Source organism: Schistocerca piceifrons, chromosome X (genome assembly GCF_021461385.2).
Source record: "Schistocerca piceifrons isolate TAMUIC-IGC-003096 chromosome X, iqSchPice1.1, whole genome shotgun sequence".
In the NCBI taxonomy this organism is placed as follows: Eukaryota; Metazoa; Arthropoda; class Insecta; order Orthoptera; family Acrididae; genus Schistocerca; species Schistocerca piceifrons.
This window is the reverse complement of record NC_060149.1, coordinates 201,156,759-201,183,866: the sequence shown is the minus strand read 5'-3', so window position 1 is coordinate 201,183,866 and position 27,108 is coordinate 201,156,759. Positions and strand designations below refer to the sequence as shown.

The window sequence follows — 27,108 nt, the reverse complement described above, 5'->3', positions numbered from 1 at the left end:
ACGTTCTGGACGCCCTGTGGAGGTTACGACTCCAGAAATCATTGATAAAATTCATGATATGATGATGCATGACAGAAGAGTTAAGGTACGTGAGATTGCTAGTGCTGTGGGCATCTCAAATGAATGGGTACATAATATTTTCCATAAATATTTAAACATGAGAAAGCTATCCGCAAGATCAGTTCAGCGATTGCTCACGCTTGACCAAAAACGGAATCGTGTGAAGTGTTGGAAGGATGGTTTGCAGCTGTTCAGGAAGAATCCGCAGGACTTTAAGCGTCGTTTCATCACTGTGGATGAAATATGGATACATTACTATACTACTGAGACCAAAGAACAATCTAAACAATGGGTTACTAAGGGAGAATCTGCACCAAAAAAGGCGAAGACCATTCCTTCGGCCGGAAAGGTTATGACGACTGTCTTTTGGGATTCGCAAGGGATAATCCTCATCGACTATCTGGAAAAGGGTAAAACTATTACAGGTGCATATTATTAATCGTTATTGGACCGTTTGAAAACAGAGCTGCAAGAAAAACGCCGGCGGCTGGACCGCAAAAAAGTCCTTTTCCATCACGACAGTGCACCAGCACACACCTCAGCATTTGTGGTCGCAAAATTAATGGAAATAGGATTCCAACTCGTTTAACATCCCCCCTGTTCTCCTGACTTGGCTTCCTCGGACTACTATTTGTTCCTCAATTTGAAGAAATGGCTAGCGGGATAAAGATTTTATTCAAACGATTTGGTGACTGCAGCAACTAATAGCTATTTTGCAGACTTGGACAATTCCTATTATTCGGAAGGGATCAAAAAATTAGAACAGTGCTGAACGAAATCTATAAGTCTAAAAGGAGACTATGTCGAAAAATGAAAAAGGTTTACCCCAAACACGTAAGTAGTTTTTATGTTTGCACGGACTTTTCAAACGCCCCTCGTACACGTTGCTCTGTATATTAGGATGAGCTGCACTATGTAACTTACCAGCTCCTCTTTTTCATGCATGTGATTTTAAAATGCATCTCATCTGACTTTGCTAGATAAATTTTTGTTTCGAATCTGGATGAGGAATCGCATGCCGACCTGCAAGTGCAGCATTTTTTCTTCACCCTGTATAATACTTCTACTGTTATACACACAGTTGTCTTGTTGCAGGAACTGATGTACATTCAGTTGTTTGTTCCTCTTTATGAGACGCCTCTGACGATGGTTTATACACCCGAGTACCGATCTGACAAATAAGCATTCAGCTCGTGGTGTCTAGGAGATGTCCTCCGAGAAATTTTTTAACATCGAATATAAATTTACGTGTACTGAAGTCTTTTCTAAGAGTATACACCTGGAGCGTTATCTTGTGAATAGTGGGCGGTAAGCAGTACAGATTAGAAGAAAACAGAAGCTTTAAGCTTGTGAAATGTGGTGTTGCATCAGAAAGATGAAGATTATACGGGCAGATTGGATAAGTAGTAAAGAGATAGTTAATCGAATCTAAGAGAGAAAAGGGTTGTACCTCAATTTGACTAAAGTAAGGGATAAATTAATGGGATACGTGATGATGCATCGAGGAATCATTAACTGCGAAAAACTCTAGAGCGGGACTAACACTCGAATTCATTAGGTACGTTCAAATAGATGTAGGGTGCAACAGTTATGAAGTACAAAATAGAACAGTGTGGAGAGCTTCACCAAACCAGTGTCACCAACAACCACAGCGAATTTAAGATGAAGAGCGTTCGTAGTGGTGGTGTGCTGAGATGAACTCTGGGGGCTGACTGCATTAGGCTGCAGGTGGTGTCACGGAGCGGAACGCGTCACGGTCCCTACCCTGTGGGCTCGTTAGCCCCGCTAGCGGCTGAGTACGACACCAGCGGCGTCAAGAAATGGGAATGAGTTACGAAAACAATTCTGTAATATTCGATACGATATTGGTGGTGTGCGCTTGACACAGTCAGTTTGTTTAACCATTTGAGTTTCTGCCTCAAACCAGCATTTTATTAATTTTGTAAAATATGAAGTACGAGTATCTTTCGCAAGAAACTACCGATGCTATTGCAAAACAAAGACATCTAGTGGTATGTTGAGGCACTTCTACGAATTTAGTGCATAGCAACAGTTATTTACATTGTTCGAATCAAGTCGGTGCGGAGATTGTGCTACTGTACGTGATTGTAGTAGATGGTCACGTGTGTGTGTGTGTGTGTGTGTGTGTGTGTGTGTGTGTGTGTGTGTGTGTGTGTGTGAGACGCGTTTTGTAGTGTTCGTACTGAAGGGGTCACTGACAGGTAAGATAAGAATATGTTAAGTTATTGTAATGTAAATTTGAGTTTGTTCTATTGATTTTGTGTGTTGTTTCGAAATGAAACCATTGCCGCAGTATATAATTTAATATAAATTTGTTAAATTTTAGGCACATTTTTGCTTGTTATTTAGGATTAATGTGTTGTAGGCGTTACGACTTCATGGGAGTTTCGAAGATGTCTAGGTAAAATACGAAATTGCTTTCAAATTTATCAAGCGAAATTATGGAAGCCGTCTCCTTAAAACAACTGATATTTACTTTTTGTCAATTTCTTCTTGTAATCGTTACTTACTGTGATAATAAAGATTTACTTTCTATTTTTCAAATTCTTGTCACTCTAGGCGAAACTTTACAAGCACTTCGTCTGCAGGCCACAAGTGGCCCATCGGGACCATCAGACTGCCGTGTCATCCTCAGCTGAGGATGCGGATAGGAGGGGCATATGGTCAGCACACTGCTCTCGAAACTTTACAAAGCGACAAGAAATTGAAGGAGCGTGTAAGCTCAATTGTAGGGAAGACGAATGATAGACTTCGATTTATACGAAGAATTCTAGGAGAGTGTCAGACACCTGTAAAGGAAGCCGCACACACTTGCGCGACCCAGTCTCGAGTACTGCTCTGGTGTCTGGGATCGCCATCGCGACAGATCGAGGATAGATGTCTAAGCAGTGCAGAGGCATGCTGCTAGATTTGTCATCGATAGATTCGATCGACGTTCGAGCATTACGGAAATGATCTATCAATTCAAATGGGAATACCTGGAGCGCAGAAGAATTTCTTTTCGCGAAACGCTAATGAGAAAATTTACAGAACCAACATTTGCGACAGGCTGTAGAATGATCCTGCTGTAACGAACGTTCGTCTCGTGTAAGTACTGCGAATACAAGCCTACAGACATCGTGTTGCCCTTGCTCCATTTGCGAGTGGAACGGAGAAGGGAATGACGAGCAGCGGTGCAAGGTACTCTCCGCCGTGCACCGTATCGTGGCTTGGATAGTATGTATGTAGATGTACATGTAAATTCAAACATTTGCTGCACTGAAATTGTAACAATCCTCTTCTCTTTTTCAAAGCAGTCCATGGGCTTCAGGTCTTTACGGCTCACATGATCCGGATACCCGACGTAAGTACACCATTTACTTTTAATAATTGTAGAAGCTTGCAAGAAGTACACCCCAGTTTTCTGTAACAGGTATCTGTGTAGTATGAGTGAAAATTGCACTTTACTGGTGTGTTTTGTGATTTTTTAAAAATCTCAATTCGAGTTTCACACAGTATTAATAAAGCATTGGCGTAGAAGAAAAAAATGGCTTACCTATTGAAATTGACCTGGCGGTAATGTGGCAGAGCATTCAAACACTACAAAAATACAATTTAAGAAGAAATACAGAAATTGGGCACTGAATGAAATTCAGTGGTGAGAGGTGAAAATTTGTGCCGAACCGGGACTCAAGCTCGGGTTTCTCGCCTTACGCGAGCGGCTATCCAAACACGCTTCCCTTCAAAGCAAAATTATCAACTTGTCGCACATTACACATGTAGCGTCCACCCTTATCCTTACTGCTCGCAGCTTCACGTAACATTCGCAAGAGGTCGGACGTAGTGTGCACCAGCACTGAAGTTTCATTAGCATCAGGCAGAACAGGCACCACACTTATAATAATATATATGCTCCTTATTATTTGAGACGTGCTGATTTGGGCATAGTGTATGCACGGCTCAAATAATAATTCATACGTTTATATTCTGATGACGATTTTTGCCAGTATTTTTCTCAACAGGTGCTCAATTAACATGTGAAAAAGCAATAATGTTATCTCTGTGGACTACCTGAAAGAAGATCTTTGCAACTATTTTGTTTAAAAAATATTATATAAGATATTTTCGATGTGTAAAGTGTACAACAAGTTGTGTGTCATGTTTAGTGTGTGTGTGTGTGTGTGTGTGTGTGTGAGAGAGAGAGAGAGAGAGAGAGAGAGAGAGACTATGCACAAATGGACCATTAGAAAACTGTAAGTACAAATTCTTCTAAATTTCGCCACTAACTTCACAAAAATAATTGATACCCAACTAAAAAATCGCGTGTTTCTTATGTATTGCAGTAAAAGTCAACGAAATGAAGCAGACTCACACACACTGGCAACATGAAAAGAAATGGCTTAATACACACAAAAAACGCACTTGAAAATTGGAATCATTCCTCGAAACGCGTCGTGCGAAAAGTAAAGTAAAGAAAAATCGTGACTGGTAGCAGAAGACTTATTTATTTATAAACAAACCTATTGAGTTCAAAATGGCTCTGTGCACTATGGGACTTAACTGCTGAGGTAATCTGTCCCATAGAACTTAGAACTACTTAAACCTAACTAACCTAAGGACATCACACACATCCATGACCGTAGCGGTCACGCGGCTCCAGACTGTAGCGCCTGGAACCGCACGGCCACTCCGGCCGGCTACTAATACTTCACAATCAACTGATCACTCTCAATCTCGACTAATCTTCACACTTGCACTTGCTACAACTAGGACTTTTTACTTCTTCATTCTTCAGTCTTAATATTTCTGCTTCTGAATGTAAACTAGCTTCCTATTCGGTGAATAGTCTGTATTTATAATGCTACGTATCGAAGGTTCTCTGTACAAGGAAACAGTAGAATATTCGCGACTTTTCTCGAACTAATGCCAGACAGAATAACGTATCGATATCACTAGTGTGGCCGCGACATTTTTCGTAAGTGTGTGTTAGCTATCTATATGCCAGACAGAAACGTATAAAATACGATGACGCGGACGCGCGTGCTACATAGGAAAGTACAACTACTCGATAACTCGATTCAGTCACGTCGACTGACGAGAGAAACGAACGAACAGCGTGCGGGCTGAGGGGGGGGAGGGGGCGGGGGGGGGGGGCAGCGCGAATGACAATGGGGGTGGCTCCGCAAGGGGGGGGGGAGGGGGCGCCCAAGTATCCGCCATTGGTATGAAGTGACATTATCGCATGTGTGCTGGAAATTCAGCTCAACTGGATGGCCAGCCATAAATATACAATGAGGCGACAAAAGTAATTTGATAGTGATATGCACTTATACAGACGGCAGTAGTATAACATTCCCAAGCTATAAGAGGGCATTGCATAGGTGGGGCTGTCCGCCTGCTTAGCTGAGTGCTAACGTGCTTGCCTACCGTGCAACAGGCCCGGGTTCGATTCCGGCCGGGTTGGAGATTTTCTCCGTCCGTGGACTGGGTGTTGCGTTGTCCGCATCATCATCATCTCATCGCCACCGACGCGAAAGTCGCCCAGTATGGCGTCACCTAAAAGGAGACTTGCATCCGACGGCCGAACTTCCCCGGACAGGGCCTCCCGATCATTTCGTTTCATAGGTGAAGCTGTCAGTTGTACTCAGGTGATTCATGTGAAAAAGTTCCTGAAGTGATTATAGATGCACAACAGGAATTAACAGACTCTGAATGTGGGATGTTAATTGGAGCAGCACGTATGGCACATACCATTCGAGAAATCGTTAGAGAATTCAGTATTCCAAGATTTACAATGTCAACAGTGTGCTGAGAATACCAAATTTCAGGCATTAGCTCTCACCACAGACAACACAGTGGCTGATGACCGTCACTTAATGACCGAGAGCAGCAGCAGTGGAGTTTGTTGACCATCTGTGTAACGTTTTCGCGCCGACCAAATGATCCTGTGACGAAACGCGTCACTCTCTGTTGGATTTTGTCCATCTGTTCTGTCAGTCCTAGCTGGTAAGGGTTCCAGATTGATGAACAATATGGCTGTGTTCAGTACGTTCTGGAGATTTCATAATGCTTATTTTTAAAGCTACTGTAAATTATTCCAATATTTATAATTGATAGCCTAGGCGCCTGTACGAGATTTGCAGCCAGAGAGACGCCCCCCGGCGTGGCGCATAAGGCGGGCCTGTACTCTGCAAAATAGTACCCACCACCCAGCCGAAGTCAGTAAAATACAAAAGAGAGCCTTCGATTCGTTGTAATTGTAATTGGTGGCGAAGATCTGACTGTCATGTTGTTGGGTACAGTCGCAAACATTTCGGTAACCACTCTTAGACCGAGAGCATGTGACAATGCTGATCGTGAGCATTCCGCCGAAGTGGTGCTATGTTTAGAGATCGAGTCTTTCCCGTTTGTCTCACAGCCATCTACAACAGGAAACAAAGAACAACGCACTTTTCTCAACCGTCACACTCATCTACACTAAAACAGCTAACCTTCAACAACGCACTTACATCTGGCGAAGGAAAAGCGTACAAAAGAGCAAGGGAAAAAGTGTTTCAGGTGCGAACGGCTACGTCCTCTTACATATCTACTTTTGCAGTGTTGGCGGTGCATACTTTGTGCCAAGATAAGCGATTTCCTGCCATATTCCATTCACGTACGTAACGAAGGAAAAGCGCTGAGCCGGCCGTTGTGGCCGAGCGGTTCTAGGCGCTTCAGTCTGGAACCGCGCGACCGCTACGGTCGCAGGTTCGAATCCTGCCTTGGGCATGGGTGTGTCTGATGTCCTTAGGTTAGTTAGGTTTAAGTAGTTCTAAGTTCTAGGGGACTGATGACCTCAGATGTTAAGTCCCATAGTGCTCAGAGACATTTTGAAAAGCGCTGTCTGTAACAGGCAGTATGCGTTCGGACCTCTCTCGCCTTATTCTCGTGCTCCCTTCTCGAGACTATATGCAATATCGTCGCTCAGCATTTTCATCCCTTATGGATTAGTGCTATACGAATTTTCTTTTACTTTTTGAAAATACTTCATGAACCACAAAGCCTCTAGAGATATTGCTGTTCGTTACATAGATGTCACGTTAAAAAAAATCATGCCCTGGAACATTGTTCAATTTCGGCGGTTTTAGCTGTTTCTCAACGCCATTGATATTTGCCGTTGTTGTTGTTGTTCTGGTGGTCTTCAGGCCGAAGAGTGGTTGATGTAGCTTTCCAGCGAGCCTATCCTGTGCAAATCTCTATCCTTTATCCGTTTGCTGTATTCAAGTCTTGCATCCCTCTACAGTTTTTACCCCTCCTCCGCCCCCCATCCCCATCATTCTGCTATCAAACTGAATATCCCTCGATGCCCCACAATGTATCCTATCATCCGATTTACCCATCTTATCTTCGGCGTGTTTTTTATTTTTTATTTATTTATTTATTTATTTTTGTAGTAGCGCATTTGCGAAGCTTCTATTTTCTTCTTGTCTGAACTCTTTATCTACATAATAATTTGACAAATATCAACTGGTAAAGTTAATCATCTGAGTCTGCCTCTTTTATGCAGTCGATGCTATGGGTTTGTATCCCCACACACTGTCATTCCCTCCCTTCCCTTTCTTATGCTAGTCGGGTATGATGCACGGGAAGAAGAACTGTTGATATGCCGTCGTGTGAGCTCAAACCTCACCTATTTTACCTTCACGGTCCTTCCGTCAGCTGTATATAGGAAGAAGCAGAAATGTATTGGTTGAGTCCTATAGAAACATACGATCACGGAATTTTAAGTGTAAAACACATCGTTATGCACAAAGCGTCTCTTGTTTCCTCTGCCACTGGAGTGGGATGAGCGGCTTGGTGACTCACACTAACTGAAGATACCCGTGACACAACATACTTATTTTTTCTATTTACTGTATCAGTCTCCCCTGGTAAGGGTCCATGACTCAGGAGCAATATGCTAAGTTATCTCATTCGTGGGTGGATTATACTTCCTGAGGTTTCTTGCAATGAACCTCAGTCTAGCATCTGCCCTTCCAACGTTTAATTTTATGTGGGCGTTTCAATTTAAATCACTGCTTAACCGTACTTTCTAATATTTAAAGGATGTGACTGTTTCCAGAGATTTCTGGGCAATCGTGGTATCAAACATTACCAGGTATTTCTGCCTATTTACGCGCAGTACTTTTCATTTATTTACGACGAGTGTCAGTTTACGATCCCTGCACCCCTCTCTAGGTCTTCGTGCATTTTTCACAAATTTTGTGCCGTTAAGACTTTTCTTTAGGCAACAGCCCCAGGGAGCTCTGGGCGTTATGCCCTAGGTCATTTATATATGTTCTTTGGGTACACATGTAGCTTCTTTTACGTCTGTAGTTTTCTCTCCGTTAAGAATGACATGCTGTGTTCTTTCTGTTGGAAAATGGTCAATACCCTAACACAGCTGATGTGATATTGCGTCTGATCGTATGTTGATAATTAACGCAGTGGTGGAATGAGCAGTGCTGCACCAGGAACAACTTAACTGAATTCTACGGAACTTACACTATAGTGTTTCCACGCCTGTGGAATTTATTGGTTGCAGTTTTATCCTCAAGCGAATTTATTTCCGATATTTCTAGTACAGTAAATAGCCATTCCTACAGACGAATGGTGTGAGTACATAACGGCTGTTGGGTGTGTCTTACGTTGCTGGAACGTTTTTAGGAGCATATCGAATGTCCGAAAGACGTGCAATTGCAGCCTGTCACCAGCTGCCGTCTTTAGAACTTTGAGGTAGATCGAATCATTGGCACGAGGAACGTAGGAACAACATACCAACAGATATCACAATTCGGTGAGGCGCAATGGCTACAGAATCAGATGGCCTCGCGACGCAGGTGCTTCCAGAAGGAATAGACCAGGCGGAGATGGTACGACTGTTCGGCCGGATCTGATCAAGAGACGGACGACAACAGCTGGAATTCGGATAGAGTTTACTGGCCAACCGTCGCCAACAACTTTCTGGAAGAGATTACTGTAAGCCGGATTACGGTCTCGAGTTGCCATGTGTCATTTACCGCTGACACCACAGGTTTATGTTGGTAACGACCTGGTGAAATGTTCTCCAACTCGTGGCGAGCAATTGGATATGACGGTAGGACTGGCTTGGTAATTGCCTGAATGCTCGCTAGTATGCGGCAAGAATGGTGAACGTTCCATTCGTGACCAGCGGGAGACAGGAACAAACACTTCAGTTCGTAGCACAGCCGTATCGAGAAACGTTCGAATCCTTGCCTGGCCAGCCTATCCCCCTCACTTTTAATCCACAGAGCTTGTCTGTGATGTCCTGGCAAGCTTCCAGCAGCAGTCTTGAAGAATTGATACAGGCATGGCAAGGCAAGAAATTCCTCGATGTGACATTCGGAGGCTGTTTGCTTCCATGCGACAACGTGATTTGTGCTCGTGGGACTCTCACCTCGTACTTATGTCGACGATGGAAATCACTTCCGAATGGAATGAAAATCTGACGGTTGAATACCCGTTTTGTTACGAGCGTTGCACAAGGTCAGACAAATATCGGACAAGTGCTCGATGGTGTAACATCCGATTTGCATCACTGTATATGACACTCGAAAACAAATGGACTACTCTACTGGTTTGTATGAGAAGGATCTCTGCCAACACGTCAGCCTCTACGGACCTCGCGGTGCCGGACATGCGGCGGCTGCGTGTATTTGCGGGGGCGTTCCCTCCACTTTCTCTGCCAGGCCGACGCGGCCTGACCTTTACGGCACAGATATCGACCAACGTCTAGCCGTGCGAATAGTGAGCTAAGAAATCGATGAACTTCCGCAAGAAAACCGCTTCGTCACTGGCGACACGCGTTCCCGGCGGCTAACTTGGCTGTCGCAGGGCGCCACTCGGAGTGTAATGAGGCACATTTCATTGTTAGCGGTTTGTGATTTAGCCTAATGGCTTAATCGCCTCGTTTCATTAACGAAGCGTGCGTAGGCTGAAGAAGGCAGAAATACGTTAGGTTAATGACACGCCGACAGCGTACTCGTGCATAGATCAAATTTCCCTTTGGACACTCGCGCTGCATTTTCCGAACGAATTAAGTGGTCGAGACACTGGACTTGTATTCTGGGTCCAAATACCCTTCCAACCGTCCTGATGGTCTGTTCTCTAAAACATCTAAGGGGAATGTTGTGATAGTTCTCGATTAGGCTACAATCGCTTTCCCTGTTACGCCATTCTCGAACTGAGCTAATGGTCAGGCTCTGAGACGTCGGCGAGACATCAGACACGAACATTCCTTTTCTTTTTAAAGACGTGCAGAGTTTGGCTTCTATCAATGTTTGTCCATAACAAGTAAAAGGCTAAGGTTACTGAGTTTCCTGTAAAAACTCTACAAGCGTTGTCGAAAATAAGCACTATCGGGTGCGGCCAGTACTTAGATGGGTGACCGTCCGGGTAGGGCACGCGGTGTTGACAATTTTTCCCTTCGTATTTACGGAAGAGGGGACAGGAGAGGTGGTGGAGTAAAGCCCCTAATCGTCAGTCTTTGCGCCAATGTCCTGCATTTCATTCCAAACCTCTCCGCAGTGTCTCACGAAGTGAGTGCAGGCCGCACTGCCGATACTTATCCGCCCGTCAGATGGGCATATTAAGCTTGGCGAGCCCCTCGGTGAGAAGCAGGCTGTGTGCTTTCACCCTCCCTTCTCTCGACATCTTCACAACATTAACCTACGCACACCACTACAGCCATCTACACTTACAACACAGCTCTAATAAATCGCCAAGGATAGGTATCTGCGGGCGCGGAGGACACGGAAAACCTTACCAATCAGGAGACTGAATCTGCCCTTCGGGGCCTCCCAGCCATTCGTGCCATACTAGTTTACTTAATGTGTCATTTGCCGAGAAATAGATAAGCAGTGGCACAGGAGGTGGGACTAGCCTGATGCTCTCCTTATGTGCTGGCTCCACCGCTTTTTTAGATTGGGTTTTGAGTTTTCGCAGTAATGTTAGTAATTTTAGATCTGTTCTTGTCTTAAGCAACTTACCAAGTATGGTTCATATCCATAACAGTTCGTGAAATAGTGACCGAGGGGTTCTAGGCGCTACAGAATCATTCTGTGGTCAGCTTCAAATGGTGATTTTCTAAATTTTCTCAATACTGATCCTCGGAATGAACGTCACCTTCCCTTCCAGGGATTCCCACTTCACTTCAGGAAACATCTCCGCAATACTCGCATGTTGATCGAACCTGCTGGTAAAAACTCTAGCAGCCCGCCTCTGAATGCTTCTACGTATTCCGTTAATCCGACCTGGTGGGGACCCAAAGCACTTGAGCAGACTCTGAGGAATGGATCGCACTAGTGTTCTATAGCGGTCTCCTTTACACATGAATTATACTCTTCTAAAATTCTCCCAATAAGCCGGAGTCTACCATTCTCCTTTTTCCTATCGTCCTTAAGTGCTTGTTCGATTTCTAATCGCTTGGCAACGTTACACCTAGATATTTAATCGACGCGCTTGTGTCAAATAGCACTTTACTAATGCTGTATTCGAACACTGCGGGTTTGTTTCTCCTACTCATTTGCAATAACTTACAGTTTTCAACATTTAGAGCAAGCTTCCATTCACCACACCAACTAAGAATGTTATCTAGTTAATCTTGTATCCTCCTACAGTCACTCAACGACGATATCGTCACGTACGCCACGACGTCGTCAGCAAACAGCAGAAATGCGGTGCAGAAAATTGTGTGCACCGTAGGTGCCTCGAATGATCACTCCTGACATCAAACAGAGGAGACTGGATGTCTGTCAACGATTTCTTTTGTGTTTTGAGCGTGAGGGTCACGGATTCCTTAACAACATTGCGACACGTGATGAAAGCTTACCAAATCTTTTCCAAAGCTGTTTCACAGAGGAAGACTGCACTGTAGTTCCTTCTCTGGATTGTCGCACAGATGACAGAATGGTAGATACCGAAATAGACGACAGAGAGATGGAAAAACAATTAAAATCGTTGAAAAGAGGAAAGGCCGCTGGACCTGGTGGGATACCAGTTCGATTTTACACAGAGTACACGAAGGAACTTGCTCCCCTTCCTGCAGCGGTGTACCGTAGGTCTCTAGAAGAGCGTAGCGTTCCAAAAGATTGGGAAAGGGCACAGGTCATCCCCGTTTTCAAAAAGGGACGTCGAACAGATGTGCAGAACTATAGATCTATATCTCTAACGTCGAGCAGTTGTAGAATTTTGGAGCACGTATTATGTTATAGTATAATGACTTTTTTGGAGACTAGAAATCTACTCTGTAGGAATCAGCATGGGTTTCGAAAAAGACGATCGTGTGAAACCCAGCTCGCACTATTCGGCCACGAGACTCAGAGGGCCATAGACACGGGTTCCCAGGTAGATGCCGTGTTTCTTGACTTCCGCAAGGCGTTCGATACAGTTCCCCGCAGTCGTTTAATGAACAAAGTAAGAGCATATGGACTATCAGAACAATTGTGTGATTGGATTGAAGAGTTCCCAGATAACAGAACGCAGCATGTCATTCCCAATGGAGAGAAGTCTTCCAAAGTAAGAGTGATTTCAGGTGTGCTGCAGGGGAGTGTCGTAGGACCGTTGCTATTCACAATATATATAAATGACCTTGTGGATAACATCTGAAATTCACTGAGGCTTTTTGCGGGTGATGCTGTAGTATATCGAGAGATTGTAACAATGGAAAATTGTACTGAAATCCAGGAGGATCTGCAACGAATTGACGCATGGTGCAGGGAATGGCAATTGAATCTCAATGTAGACAAGTGTAATGTGTTGCGAATACATAGAAAGAAAGATCCTTTATCATTTAGCTGCAATATAGCAGGTCAGCAACTGGAAGCAGTTAATTCCATAAATTATCTGGGAGTACGCATTAGGAGTGATTTAAAATGGAATGACCATATAAAATTAATCGTCGGTAAAGCAGATGCCAGACTGAGATTCATTAGAAGAATCCTAAGGAAATGCAGTCCGAAAACAAAGGAAGTAGGTTACAGAACACTTGTTCGCCCACTGCTTGAATACTGCTCACTGGTGTGGGATCCGTACCAGATAGGGTTGATAGAAGAGATAGAGAAGATCCAACGGAGAGCAGCGCGCTTCGTTACAGGATCATTTAGTAATCGCGAAACCGTTACGGTGATGATAGATAAACTCCAGTGGAAGACTCTGCAAGAGAGACGCTCAGTAGTTCGATACGGGCTTTCGTTGAAGTTTCGAGAACATACCTTCACCGAGGAGTCAAGCAGTATATTGCTCTCTCCTACGTATATCTCGCTAAGAGACCACGAGGATAAAATCAGAGAGATTAGAGCCCACACAGAGGCATACCGACAATCTTTCTTTCCACGAACAATAGGAGACTGGAATAGAAGGGAGAACCGATAGAGGTACTCAAGGTACCCTCCGCCACACACCGTCAGGTGGCTTGCGGAGTGCTGATGTAGATGTAGATTTTGAAAGTTTACCATCTTGACCTAGAAAACAAAAGAGCGTCAACAGAGTTCCGTCCCAAAGGATGACTGACGCCAAAAAAGTGCCATCAGCAGGCAAAGCAGTGCTCACACTGTTCTGCAATTTTCGAGGTGTGGTGCACATTCTAAGAGTTCGTCCACGCATGGGGCACAGTCTCCTTCAGCATGACAATGCCAGACGACGCACGAGCGCTGCGACATCTGAAATAATCCTACGCCTCAGGTTCACTGACATCGATCATCCTCCATAAGTTCCGATTTCGTCCCATCCGATTATCATTTGTTTCCAAAAGTTAAACAATATCTTCGAGGACGTAATTTTGATAGTGATGGAGCGGTGCAAACAGAAGTGCGGTTGTCGCTCCGTCAACAAAGTCACACATTTTACATTATCAACAAACTGGTCTGTCGTTGGGAGAAATGTGTTTGTTTCCAGGGCCACTATGTTGAAAAATAAATATGTAGACACGGAGAACAAAGCTGTAGAATGTTAATTAAGTTTGTTTTATTTTAAAAACATTACGAGTTTTTACTTTTCAGCATGCCCTCGCAGATGCTGTTGACTTCTCAAATGTTGGAAATTTGTGGTAAGTTGAATGGGACGAAACTGCTGAGGTCATCGGTCCGTAGGCTTACACACTACTTAATTTAAATTAAACTAACTTACGCTAAGGACAACACACACACACACACACACACACACACACACACACACACACACACACACACATATATATATATGCCCGAGGGAGGACTCGAACCTCCGACGGGGGGAGCCGCGTGAACCGTGACAAGGCGCCTTTGGCCGCGCGGCTACCCCACGTGGCACCTCTCAAATGCGAGAGTCTCTGTATTGCAGTGAGCGTCTTAACGCCAGCAGCTCTGGCCAACCGATACACACATTTTTGTATAAAGTCAGTTTCTAAAGCAGCTGTATGCTATGCGGGTAATTTTGCTGTAAGCTTAGTGGAAGTTCACCGTTCAGTTAACGCCAGAAAATGACCCCGTGTTCGAGGCGTTACCGCTTTTCGACGTTTACTGACCTATGTGGAACATTTCTTATGTCTCATCACAGTAGTCAAATTCAAGAAATGTCACTTTGTTACCCACTACAGCGCGGTTGATACTGAGCTCCATGTCTGACTGACGTTCTGAAAGGCGTCCGGAGTAGCCCGTGCTACGGAATGGGCACCAAATGACATTTTAGTGCAATTGCGTTCCAAAGTTTCTCGGGCGAAGATGATGAATATGACACACGTCGACACGTCGCAGTATGTTAACACTAACACCGGGCTGTAAATCTGAGAGGTTTTCATCAAAAACCGTGTTGGCCAAAATACCTTTTGTCTCTTGACCGATCACGAGGGTACTGCTGTCTTCAAATAAAACAGCTTCAGACAGAAGTAGCTGAACTGTATCGTGAGTGTGTTATAGCTGTCAGTATATGAAGTTTTCTTAACAAGTTTAGATTAACCACGTTGGCTTGTGTTGCAGAGGTGATTTTTTGCTTACGGAATAAACGTGAATGAAACTGGTAGGGTTTTTTTCTTTTTCTTTTTTTTTTACGTTAGATACATCCGAAAACCGATCAGTTCTAACAACAGCTAAGCTGAGAATATTCGAAGCTGCTGAGCAAACGATAAATAATTTCATGTATGTGCGAATGGACACTACTGCACTTGCGGCGGTAATCAGATATATTCCGAAATAAAACCGTTTCGGAACTGGGCAAGAAAAAAAAATCAAATGACTCTGAGCACTATGGGACTTAACTTCTGAGGTTATCAGTCCCCTAGAACTTAGAACTACTTAAACCTAACTAACCTAAGGACACCACACACATCCATGCCCGAGGCAGGATTCGAACCTGCGACCGTAGCGGTCGCGCGGTTCCAGACTACAGCGCCTAGAACCGCTCGAACTGGTCAAGAATGTAAGTTGTGGATCATAAGAACCTGTAGAATACGGATTTCACTGCATATAAAGACACACATTTAGAAAATATCATTTCTATTTTTTGTGATCTGAACAAAGTTGTACAATGAAAGACATGTCTAGTCTGACGAAACACGCAAGTTAACAGCTGATGTGGATAACTAAACTGCGGTCTATCCAGTTCTTTGATTATATAAGTGCTCCACAATCGTTGGCCTATTTAAAAACATCCTCTCTTTCATCATGTTTCTAAGGCATTTGATTGTGTAGATCATGCTACTGTGACAAAAGTTAAAATTTTGTTTTTCTGGTGGCGTCACAAAAATGTAGGTTGAATCATATTTAACTAAAAGAATGCAGAAAGTAGTACTGAATTATTCAAACAGTAAGCCGGCTGGTGTGGCCGAACGGTTCTAGGCGCTTCAGTCCGGAACCGCGCGACTACTACGGTCGCAGGTTCGAATCCTTCCTCGGGCATGGATGTGTGTGATGTCCTTAGGTTAGTTAGGTTTAAGTAGTTCTAAGTTCTAGGGGACTGATGACCTCAGATATTAAGTCCCATAGTGCTCAGAGCCATTTGAACCATTTCAAACAGTAAAAAATGTAAATGTCGTGTGGCATTGTTGGCTGGGATATCCCGCCGCCCGTCGGAAAGCGGGTTCTTCCTCGCCACACATTGGCCTCTTCCCTTGCTATCTCTTATGTGCATTTTTAGGGTGTAGGTGAGTACAAGCGTATGTGTATAGTACATTGCCTGTGGTGGTGGTGATGGTGGTGGTGGTGATGATGATGATGATGATGATGATGATGAGCGAAGGGAGAGACCGACACATATCCTACTCCTTTCGAATAGCGTCACTACATGAGACACAAGTTCCACGAGACAGGCCGCGGAGCGTAAGTCACGAAGGTAAGGTACGCCTGAACTCACTCGATCAGCTCAGCAGACAAAATGCGTTTCTAAACCTGTTTACTAGCAGCTGGGCGTTTACATACTGACGACAATTGTATCTTCTACTGGAATCTGCTGTCTTACGGATTAACAGTACTACAACAAAATTTAAGATCAATACTCGATATAAATGATATAACGGCTTGTTTATAGCATTTAGTCTCTTCTGTTTCACAGTCCTCATTTCATACAAGAAGTGGTGCCTTATGCAATTGATAATCATTTTGGCATGATTTTAATTTTATTGTATTCCAGAACAGCGATAACGAATTATAAGTAGGCCTATGGACTTCCGATCATTGAGGTAATAACATCAGTTATTACGGCAGAACATGCAATTCTCGTTTGTACGTACACACCTAATTACGAGTTAACAGGTGTTGAAACGTACACACATCAAAAGTTTTGCTTCACCACGGTTCCGAGAGTTCCAGAACCTGTACAAAAAATTGGAACAGAGATCAACATAAACATCATTTCCGCCCCTTTTAGTGCTCATGAATACCACACATTGCGCGTTGTACCACCATACAGCGAGACCTTCAGAGGTAGTGGCCCAGATTGCTGTACACACCGTTACCTCTAATACCCAGTAGCACGTCCTCTTGCACTGATACATACCTGTATTCGTCGTGGCACAGTATCTACAACTTCATCTAGGCACTGTTGGTCCAGATTGTCCCACTCCTCAACGGCGATTCGGCGTAGATCCCTCAAAGTGGTTGGTGGGTTACGTCATCCATAAACAGCCCTTTTCAATCTATCCCAGGCATGTTCGATAGGGTTCATGGGTGGAGAACATGCTGGCCACTCTAGTCGAGCGATGTCGTTATTCTGAAGAAAGTCATTCACGAGATGTGCACGATGGGGGCGCGAATTGTCGTCTGTGAAGACGAATGCCTCGCCAATATGCTGCCGATACGGTTGCACTATCGGTCGGAGGATGACATTCACGTATCCTACAGCCGTAACGGCGACTTCCATGACCACCAGCGGCGTATGTCGGCCCCACATAATGCTACCACAAAATATCAGGGGACTTCCACCTTGCCGCACTCGAACAGTGAGTTTAAGGCTTTCAGCCTGACCGAGTTGTCTCCAAACACGTCTCCGACGATTGTCTGGTTGAAGCAAATGCGACACTCATCAGTAAAGAGAACGTGATGCGAGTCCTGAGCGGTCCATTCGGCATTTTGTTGGGCCCATCTGTACCGCGCTGCATGGTTTCGTGGTTGTAAAGATGGACCTCGCCATGGACGTCACGAGTGACGTTGCGCATCATGCAGCCTATTGCGCACAGTTTGAGTCGTAACTCGAAGTCCTGTGGCTGCACGAAAAGCATTATTCAACATGGCGGCGTTGCTGTCAGGGTTCCTCCGAGCCATAATCCGTAGGTAGCAGTCATCCACTGCAGTAGTAGCCCTTGGCCTGTCTCTCTGTATCTCCACTATGTTCGAACAACATCGCTTTGGTTCACTCCGAGAAGACTGGACACTTCATTTGCTGAGAGTCCTTCCTGGCACAAAGTAACAATGCGGACGCGATCGAACCGCGGTGTTGACCGTCTAGGCATGTTTGAACTATAGACAACACGTGTTGTGTACCTCCTTCCTAGTGGAACGACTGGAACTGATCGGCTGTCAGACCCCCTCCGTCTAATAGACGATGCTCATGCATGGCTGTTTACATCTCTGGGCGGGTTTAGTGACGTCTCTGAACAATCAAAGGGACTGTGTCTGTGATACAATATCCACAGTCAACGTCTATCTTCAGGAGTGCCGCGCGGGATTAGCCGAGCGCTCTCAGGCGCTGCAGTCATGGACTGTGCGGCTGGTCCCGGCGGAGGTTCGAGTCCTCCCTCTGGCATGGGTGTGTGTGTTTGTCCTTAGGATAATTTAGGTTAAGTAGTGTGTAAGCTTCGGGACTGATGACCTTAGCAGTTCAGTCCCATAAGATTTCACACACATTTGAACATTTTTTGAAAGCGCGAAAATACGGTGGTATAATTTTATCTTCGAACGATGCCGTAAGCTGCTTCGCTTACCTCACGTTACTGTCAGTAAAACAGAGCTAACGTGTAGGCATGACTGCTACGCAACCAACAGCAGCTAAATGGGCCATTCCTGCGTGTCTTGAGTCTGAGTTCTGTTGGGTAGTACCGCTCTGAGGCAATGTATTATCCTGTGGTGTGTCTTACAAGGGAAACTCGTAGCGGTTCCAGACTGAAGCGCCTAGAACCGCTCGGCCACCAGCGGCCGGCGTAAGCTTAGGGACTGATGACCTTAGCAGTTAAGTCCCATAGGATTTCACACACCCTACCTTCGTGACGTATTCGCCGCGGCCTGTCTTTCTCGTAAGCTTCGATGGGACACTGCGGACAGGTTTGGAATTTAATCCAGTATAATTGCGCAAAGCCTCGTGATCAGGTACTTCACACTAGCGTCTGTCCTCCCGTTGTTGGCTATATACTGGCAGTGAAAATTTCACCCATCACCAGGATACGGACCTGCTTACCTCCGGGTTGAAGACCACCGCACAGGAGTGTGTCAGCGATCGCGGTTACAGAGGCGAGTATTCAAACAATGGTGAACAGAAAAAAATTAGCGACTCCCACCACATGATTCAATTGTGGGACCACTCACCTTAATGAGATAGCAACGGAAGTAATAGTTAACAATGTTTCGCAAAGAATTAGTAACTCGTTTTCTGTAAATTAGCTGTCCACGCACTTCCATCATCTCATTTGATATCTAAATGGAAAAACAATTTAACAGCGAATAAAAGGCGAGGTATAAAGCGGGCATCTGGGTAGTAGATATGCAGTTCTTCCGGATTAGTAATTTCTTCGGTGTCTTTTCGTATCTGAAGCAGACGTGTGAGGCTGACAACAGTTAACGACGGAAAACTATTGAAGGAAATACGAGCGTTCTAAGCGATCTGTGTAGCAACAGGAAGGGCGTTGCAGCAAACGCGTGGCGAAGATTGCGGCTGACATTGAATGATAATGTGTCCCTTGTTCGTAGCGACCTCGAAAGACCCACCGAGCTATTAAAAGTTTGTCTTCTTTATATCGACAAGCAACGAAGTATTTTGTTAGTGTTTGTGCCTTTGTTCAATCGCGTCGTTTATTTTTGAAGTACGGATTCTTCTTTGTGTTATTTCACCGTGGACAAACAGTGAGGCAGTTTTTCGTAAAATGCAATTGCTTAATAGTGCTGTAGTTTGTTTCTCATGAGATTCGAGCGCCTTTCCCAACTACTAAATAATAAAACCACTTTCTGGTGCTTCACCAGGCCATGATGGAAAGCCACATTTAAGCTCTTGAACCCAGAAGATGGCGCTTTTCCTCTAAAACAGGCGTAGGTCAGTATTAATATCGATGTATCTCCCACTGTCTCTGTCATTGTGTGAAGCGGCACACTCGACCTGGGAGAGCAACGGTTCGATCCCCGTCCGACCATCCAGATTTAGGTTATCTGTGGTTTCTCCTGTACCACCTAAGGAACACTCCGGGCTGGTTTTCTTTGAAAGGACTCGGCTGATTTCCTCCCCACTCTCCCCTCAAACTCAGATTCTGCTCCGTCTGTAATGACATCGTCAATTGACGTGATGTTAAACCCTAACCTTCCTTCACTTGTCCTTCAAGTGTGACCATTATGGATTCGTCAAAAGAAGGTGAACAAATTTCTGTACGATGATAGTGCTGGAAAGCAGAAAATCAAAAGGATTATTATCACGGTCACTTCTTTTCTTAAAATACACGGTAAATCGACCGCCACCGTCAAATTGTCGGAAGTTGTCCAGTGGTATTCTGGGTGTACGTTGGTGCAAACTACACTTCGTCTTCGGTGGCTCGTTACAGAGTAATCATGTAGTTACGGTTTATTTGGTTTAGTACTCCTGTTACCTATGTTTCTGTGAAAATACCTTAATAAAAGTGAAAAATCTTGTACTATGAAGTCACCAAAGAGCACAACACAGTAATGCAACAACCCTCGCCGGCAGCTGTGGCCGATCGATTCTAGGCGCTTCAATCTGGAACCGCGCGACCGCTACGATCGCAGGTTCGAATCCTGCCTCGGGAATGGATGTGTGTGTTGTCCTTAGGTTTGTTAGGTTTAAGTAATTCTAAGTTCTAGGGGACTGATGACCTCAGATGTTAAGTCCCATAGTGCTCAGAGCCACTTCAACCATTTCAAAAACCCTCAGAAGGTGTAAAAACAGTGTGATGTGGTTGCAGAAACAGCTCAGCGTAGCACCGTTGTGAACCCACACACGAGGTGCATACTGCCCAACACTTAATCAGTAAAAGTACCTTGTCTACTGTCTATCACTGCTAACGTGCTTTCAGAAAAACACTAGAGACGGAACTATCAACAGCAAGTTGTTGTTGTTGTTGTTGTTGTGGTCTTCGGTCCTGAGACTGGTTTGATGCAGCTATCCATGGTATCCTATCCTGTGCAAGTCTCATCATCTCCCAGTACCTACTGCAACCTACATCCTTCTGAATCTGCTTAGTGTATTCATCTCTTGGTCTCCCTCTACGATTTTTACCCTCCACGCTGCCCTCCAATGCTAAATTTGTGATCCCTTGATGCCTCAGAACATATCCTACCAACTGGTCCCTTCTTCTTGTCGAGTAGTGCCACAAACTCCTCTTCTCCCCAATTCTATTCAATACCTCCTCATTAGTTATGTGATCTACCCACCTAATCTTCAGCATTCTTCTATAGCACCACATTTCGGAAGCTTCTATTCTCTTCTTGTCCAAACTATTTATTGTCCACGTTTCACTTCCATACATGGCTACACTCCATACAAATACTTTCAGAAACGACTTCCTGACACTTAAATCTATACTCGATGTTAACAAATTTCTCTTCTTCAGAAACGCTTTCCTTACCATAGCCAGTCTACATTTTATATCTTCTCCACTTCGACCATCATCAGTTATTTTGCTCCCCAAATAGCAAAACTGCTTTACTACTTTAAGTGTCTCATTTCCTAATCTAATTCCCTCAGCATCACCCGACTTAATTCGACTACATTCCATTATCCTCGTTTTGCTTTTGTTGATGTTCATCTTATATCCTCCTTTCAAGACACTATCCATTCCGTTCAACTGCTCTTCCAAGTCCATTGCTGTCTCTGACAGAATTACAATGTCATCGGCGAACCTCAAAGTTTTTATTTCTTTTCCATGCATTTTAATACCTACTCCGAATTTTTCTTTTGTTTCCTTCACTGCTTGCTCAATATACAGATTGAATAACATTGGGGAGAGGCTACAACCCTGTCTCACTCCCTTCCCAACCACTGCTTCCCTTTCGTGTCCCTCGACTCTTATAACTGCCATCTGGTTTCTGTACAAATTGTAAATAGCGTTTCGCTCTCTGTATTTTACCCCTGCCACCTTTAGAATTTGAAAGAGAGTATTCCAGTCAACATTGTCAAAAGCTTTCTCTAAGTCTACAAATGCTAGAAACGTAGGTATGCCTTTCCTTAATCTTTCTTCTAAGATAAGTCGTAAGGTCAGTATTGCCTCACGTGTTCCAGTATTTCTACGGAATCCAAACTGATCTTCCCCGAGGTCAGCCTCTACCAGTTTTTAGATTCGTCTGTTAAGAATTCGCGTTAGTATTTTGCAGCTGTGACATATTAAACTGATAGTTCGGTAATTTTCACATCTGTCAACACCTGCTTTCTTTGGGATTGGAATTATTATGTTCTTCTTGAAGTCTGAGGGTACTTCGCCTGTCTCATACATCTTTATCACCAGATGGTAGAGTTTTCTCAGGACTGGCTCTCCCAAGGCCGTCAGTAGTTCTAATGGAATGTTGTCTACTCCCGGGGCCTTGTTTCGTCTCAGGTCTTTCAGTGCTCTGTCAAACTCTTCACGCAGTATCGTATCTCCCATTACATCTTCATCTAAATTCTCTTCCATTTCTATAATATTGTCCTCAAGTACATCACCCTTGTATAGACCCTCTATATACTCTTTCCACGTTTATGCTTTCCCTTCTTTGGTCAGGACTGGGTTTGCATCTGAGCTCTTGATATTCATACAAGTGGTTCTCTTTTCTCCAAAGGTCTCTTTAATTTTCGTGTAGGCAGTAATTATCTTACCTCTAGTGGTATACGCCTCTACATCCTTACATCTGTCCTCTAGGCATCTCTGCTTAGCCATTTTGCACTTCTTGTCTATCTAATTTTTGAGACGTTTGTATTCCTTTTTGCCTCCTTCATTTACTGCATTTTTATATTTTCTCCTTTCATCAATTAAATTCAATATTTCTTCTGATACCCAAGGATTTCTACTAGCCCTCGTCTTTTTACCTACTTGATCCTCTGCTGCCTTCACTACTTCATCCCTCAGAGCTACCCATTCTTCTTCTACTGTACTTCTTTCCCCCACTGCTGTCAATTGTTCCCTTATGCTCTCCCTGAAACTCTGCACAACCTCTGGTTTAGTCAGTTTATCCAGGTCCCATCTCCTTAAATTCCCACCTTTTTGCAGTTTCTTCAATTTTAATCTGCAGTTCATAACCAATAGATTGTGGTCAGAGTCCACATCTGCCCCTGGAAATGTCTTACAATTTAAAACCTGGTTTCAAAATCTCTGTCTTACCATTATATAATCTATCTGAAACCTGTCAGTATCTCCAGGCTTCTTCCATGAATACAACCTTCTTTTATGATTCTTGAACCAAGTGTTAGCTATGATTAAGTTATGCTCTGTGCAGAATTCTACCACACGGCTTCCTCTTTCATTTCTTTCCCCCAATCCATATTCACCTACTATGTTTCCTTCTCTCCCTTTTCCTACACTCGAATTCCAAACACCCATGACTATTAAATTTTCGTCTCCCTTCACTATCTGAATAATTTCTTTTATCTCATCATACATTTCATCAATTTCTTCATCATCTGCAGAGCTAGTTGGCATATAGACTTTTACTACTGTAGTAGGCATGGGGTTCGTGTCTATCTTGGCCACAATAATGCGTTCACTATGCTGTTTGTAGTAGCTTACCCGCACTCCTATTTTTTATTCATTATTAAACCTACTCCTGCATTACTCCTATTTGATTTTGTATTTATAACCCTGTACTCACCTGACCAAATGTCTTGTTCTTCCTGCCACCGAACTTCACTAATTCCCACTATATCTAACTTTAACCTATCCATTTCCCTTTTTAAATTTTCTAACCTACCTGCTCGATTAAGGGATCTGACATTCCACGCTCCGATCCGTAGAACGCCAGTTTTCTTTCTCCCGATAACGACGTCCTCCTGAGTAGTCCCCGCCCGGAGATCCGGATGGGGGACTATTTTACCTCCGGAATATTTTACCCAAGAGGACGCCATAATCATTTAACCATACAGTAAAGCTGCATGCCCTCGGGAAAAATTACGGTTGTAGTTTCCCCTTGCTTTCAGCCGTTCGCAGTACCAGCACAGCAAGGCCGTTTTGGTTATTGTTACAAGGCCAGATCAGTCAATCATCCAGACTGTTGCCCTTGCAACTACTGAAAAGGCTGCTGCCCCTCTACAGGAACCACATGTTTGTCTGGCCTCTCAACAGATACCCCAGCGGCAAGGTCCATGGTTCATGGGGGGGTGGGGGTGGGGGGGGGGCAAAAGCAAGTACAGTGAGTAAATGGAACAACGCCAAATTACATTCCATTAGGAAAGTGGAATGCGCTCCACGAGTGTGAAATAACTTTCAAAATGGTAAAGAGCAGAAATCAGTCGTCGTTTCCGTTCTAGCTTTCTTAGAGCATATGCAGATTTCGGCTAGTAGCTATTCATTATCAGTGCCAAATATACAATAAGTACATAGCCAGAGCATAGTACACAAAAATTATAACTCTTGACATAAACTATATCGCTTGTATATTAAATTACATAGCAGTATTTCGGAGTTGTTATGTATTCCCTAGTACATCCACATCTGTTGTTCAGGCTCTTGTCACAGTTCATTAAAGACTACCGTGTAACAAAGGTAGGTTTTGCAAAGAACATATCTGTTGGCTGTGTGGCGCCCTCTATATGAACTACATAACACATAACCTCCATAATATTACGTAGTCCATATAGCGGGCGCCAAACAGTCAACCAATGTGTTCTCTGCAAAGCCTGCTTTCATTACACAGTAGTCTTTAATGAACTGTACCAAGAGCCTGAACAATATGTTTAGACATACTAGAGCATGTACAGATGCATAGCTAAATGTGTGTAGAAAATAAAACAAGTTGCAAATGCCCTGTAACGAGACCACTGGTTACTTCTACCAAAACAGTAAGAAATTATACATGAACAATCCCCAAACTTAATCGGAGGAGTTCCGAAATTTTAGAATTCGGACCTGCAGAGATGTGGATCATTTTCAAAACCTTATGTCATAATCTTCACCGCCAGAATAATCTCCTTTGTCACTGACTGTGAAACCCGAAACTTGTTTACTTTGCTAGTATTCGGTCAATTACGTCTTATGGTAACAATCTCGGAACAGCATAGAGTACTGACGAAAAATATTCACAGACTAGATGAGGGCTATCAAAAGGATCTGCGGTGTCAGTTCACGATATTGGTGTAGGCTGCTGTTCAAGTGCCTTGCAACAACTCTCCATCCCTCATCCCACTTTAAACGAGGGGCATTCAATAACTAATGCAACACTTTTTTTCTCGGTTGAAAAAATGCGGAATTTGTTGTGGGATATAGTGGAATATTCCCCCTTCAACCCCTATAGTTTCATGAATTTCCGATAAGTGGCGGCGCTATACGTAGCATTCAAAATCACGTCTGTAACGAAGGTGCGTTCCAAGCAGAGAGATGTTACTGAGTTTCTGCTAAAGGAAAACTAAAGCATCACAGATATTTATGGGCGCTTGTAGAATGTCTACTGAGACCCGACAGTAAACAAAAGCACGGCGAATGGTAGGGCGAGGCATGTGCTATCGTCACAACAAGGTAGCGTAAACCTGTCCAGTCTCCTCATCTACTCTGCAGCCCGAAACTAGCACCTTTTCACTTCCATCTGTTCAAATGGCTCTGAGCACCATGGGACTTAACATCTGAGGTCATCAGTCCCCTATAACTTAGAACTCCTTAAATCTAACTAACCTAAGGACACCACAGACATCCATGCCCGAGGCAGGATTCGAACATGCGACCGTAGCGGTCGCGCGTTCCATCTATTCGGTCCAATGAAGGATACAGTCCGCGAGAAACAGAACTTGGATGATGGGGAGGTCGTTAGCAATGGCGAAGCGTGACTTTTTTTACGGTAGGCTAAGACTTACGAATTTCGAAAAAAAGAAAAAATCTTTAAACAAATTTTGCAAAACAGAAACACTGAAAATGTAACTTAGTTACATATTTCTACTAATATTGAAACGCTACAGAAATTGTTATAAATAAATACGTAAAAATATTAAACAGCTACACAGTCATAAAAATATAACACATAATAATGCACCGTTACATCTTCTTATAAATTTGTTATCCTCCTGTCCTCTCTGTGGGCATGCTACTAATTTTCAGTTTTTCATAAAAACCATATACCAAGCACATATGAACAGCGAACGAGAAAAATAAATGGTTCCCAAAAATGAGCGACCACCAGGGAACTAGTTCCCAAGGATGAACGAGTTTGCCCATCTCTCCGTGGCTACTGTTGAGTACTCTGGCCGGCCGTAGGCTCCCGTCGATTAAAAAGATGAATTGGAGGTAACAATAAGCGGAGCGATCACATATTCAGTTTTGAGTGAGGCAAATGGCAGACTTCGATTCCTCGGTTAGAGTAACGAGAAACGGCGGTTTTCCTATGAAAGAAATTGTTTAAGGGCACATTTTCAACCTTTACTGGAATACTACTCTTATTTTATAGTCAGAGAAACAGCGTGATTTGTTGCAAAGTAGCCGAGCGGTCTAAGGCGCTGCAGTCCTGGACTGTGCGGCTGGTCCCGGTGGAGATTAGAGTCCTCCCTCGGGCATGGGTGTGTGTGTTTGTTTGTCCTTAGGATAATTTAGGTTAAGTAGTGTGTAAGCTTAGGGACTGATGACGTTAGCAGTTAAGTCCCATAAGATTTCACACACATCTGAACATTTTTTTGTTGCAAAGTCGTTTGTCATGGCAGAGCAACGTAACATAGATCCCGCGTAGTATACATATGACGGAAGACACCAAAGATCTCACAAAAATGTTCAGGAATCGACTACAAATATTCTTCAGTCCCAGGTTCAAAAGGTTCTGAGCACTATGGGACTTAACATCTGAGGTCATCAGTCCCCTAGAGCGTAGAACTACTTCAACCTAACTAACCTAAGGACATCACACATATCCATGCCCAAGGCAGGATTCGAACCTGCGACCGTAGCGGTCGCGCGACTCCAAACTGAAGCGCCTAGAACCGCTCGGCCACAGCGGCCGGCTCAGTCCCAGGATATATCACTTATATATCAGTTATCGAGACAGTGAACATAAAATTTGACTGTAAATAACTCGAACAGTAAAACACATTCTGTCGCAACCCCCACACCCTACTCGTAAATGGAATCGAAAGAACAAGGATTTACAGATTAAACATCTAGCTCTCTAGACCATTGTGGAACTGAAGTCAGCGTAGAAGTGACCAATTTATTTCGGCGAGAGAGATTAT

At 43.8% G+C, this 27,108-nt stretch overlaps 1 protein-coding gene across 1 annotated transcript in view; it reads left to right on the top strand.

The window, feature by feature from the left end:
• The window catches only part of LOC124722248 (sodium-dependent transporter bedraggled), a 733,406-nt gene that overhangs the window by 77,746 nt on the left and 628,552 nt on the right, over positions 1-27,108 (top strand). The window contains exon 2 of the mRNA XM_047247438.1: positions 3,375-3,424. Coding sequence (XP_047103394.1) covers positions 3,375-3,424 — 50 coding nt within the window. The remainder of the gene's footprint in view (positions 1-3,374; positions 3,425-27,108) is intronic.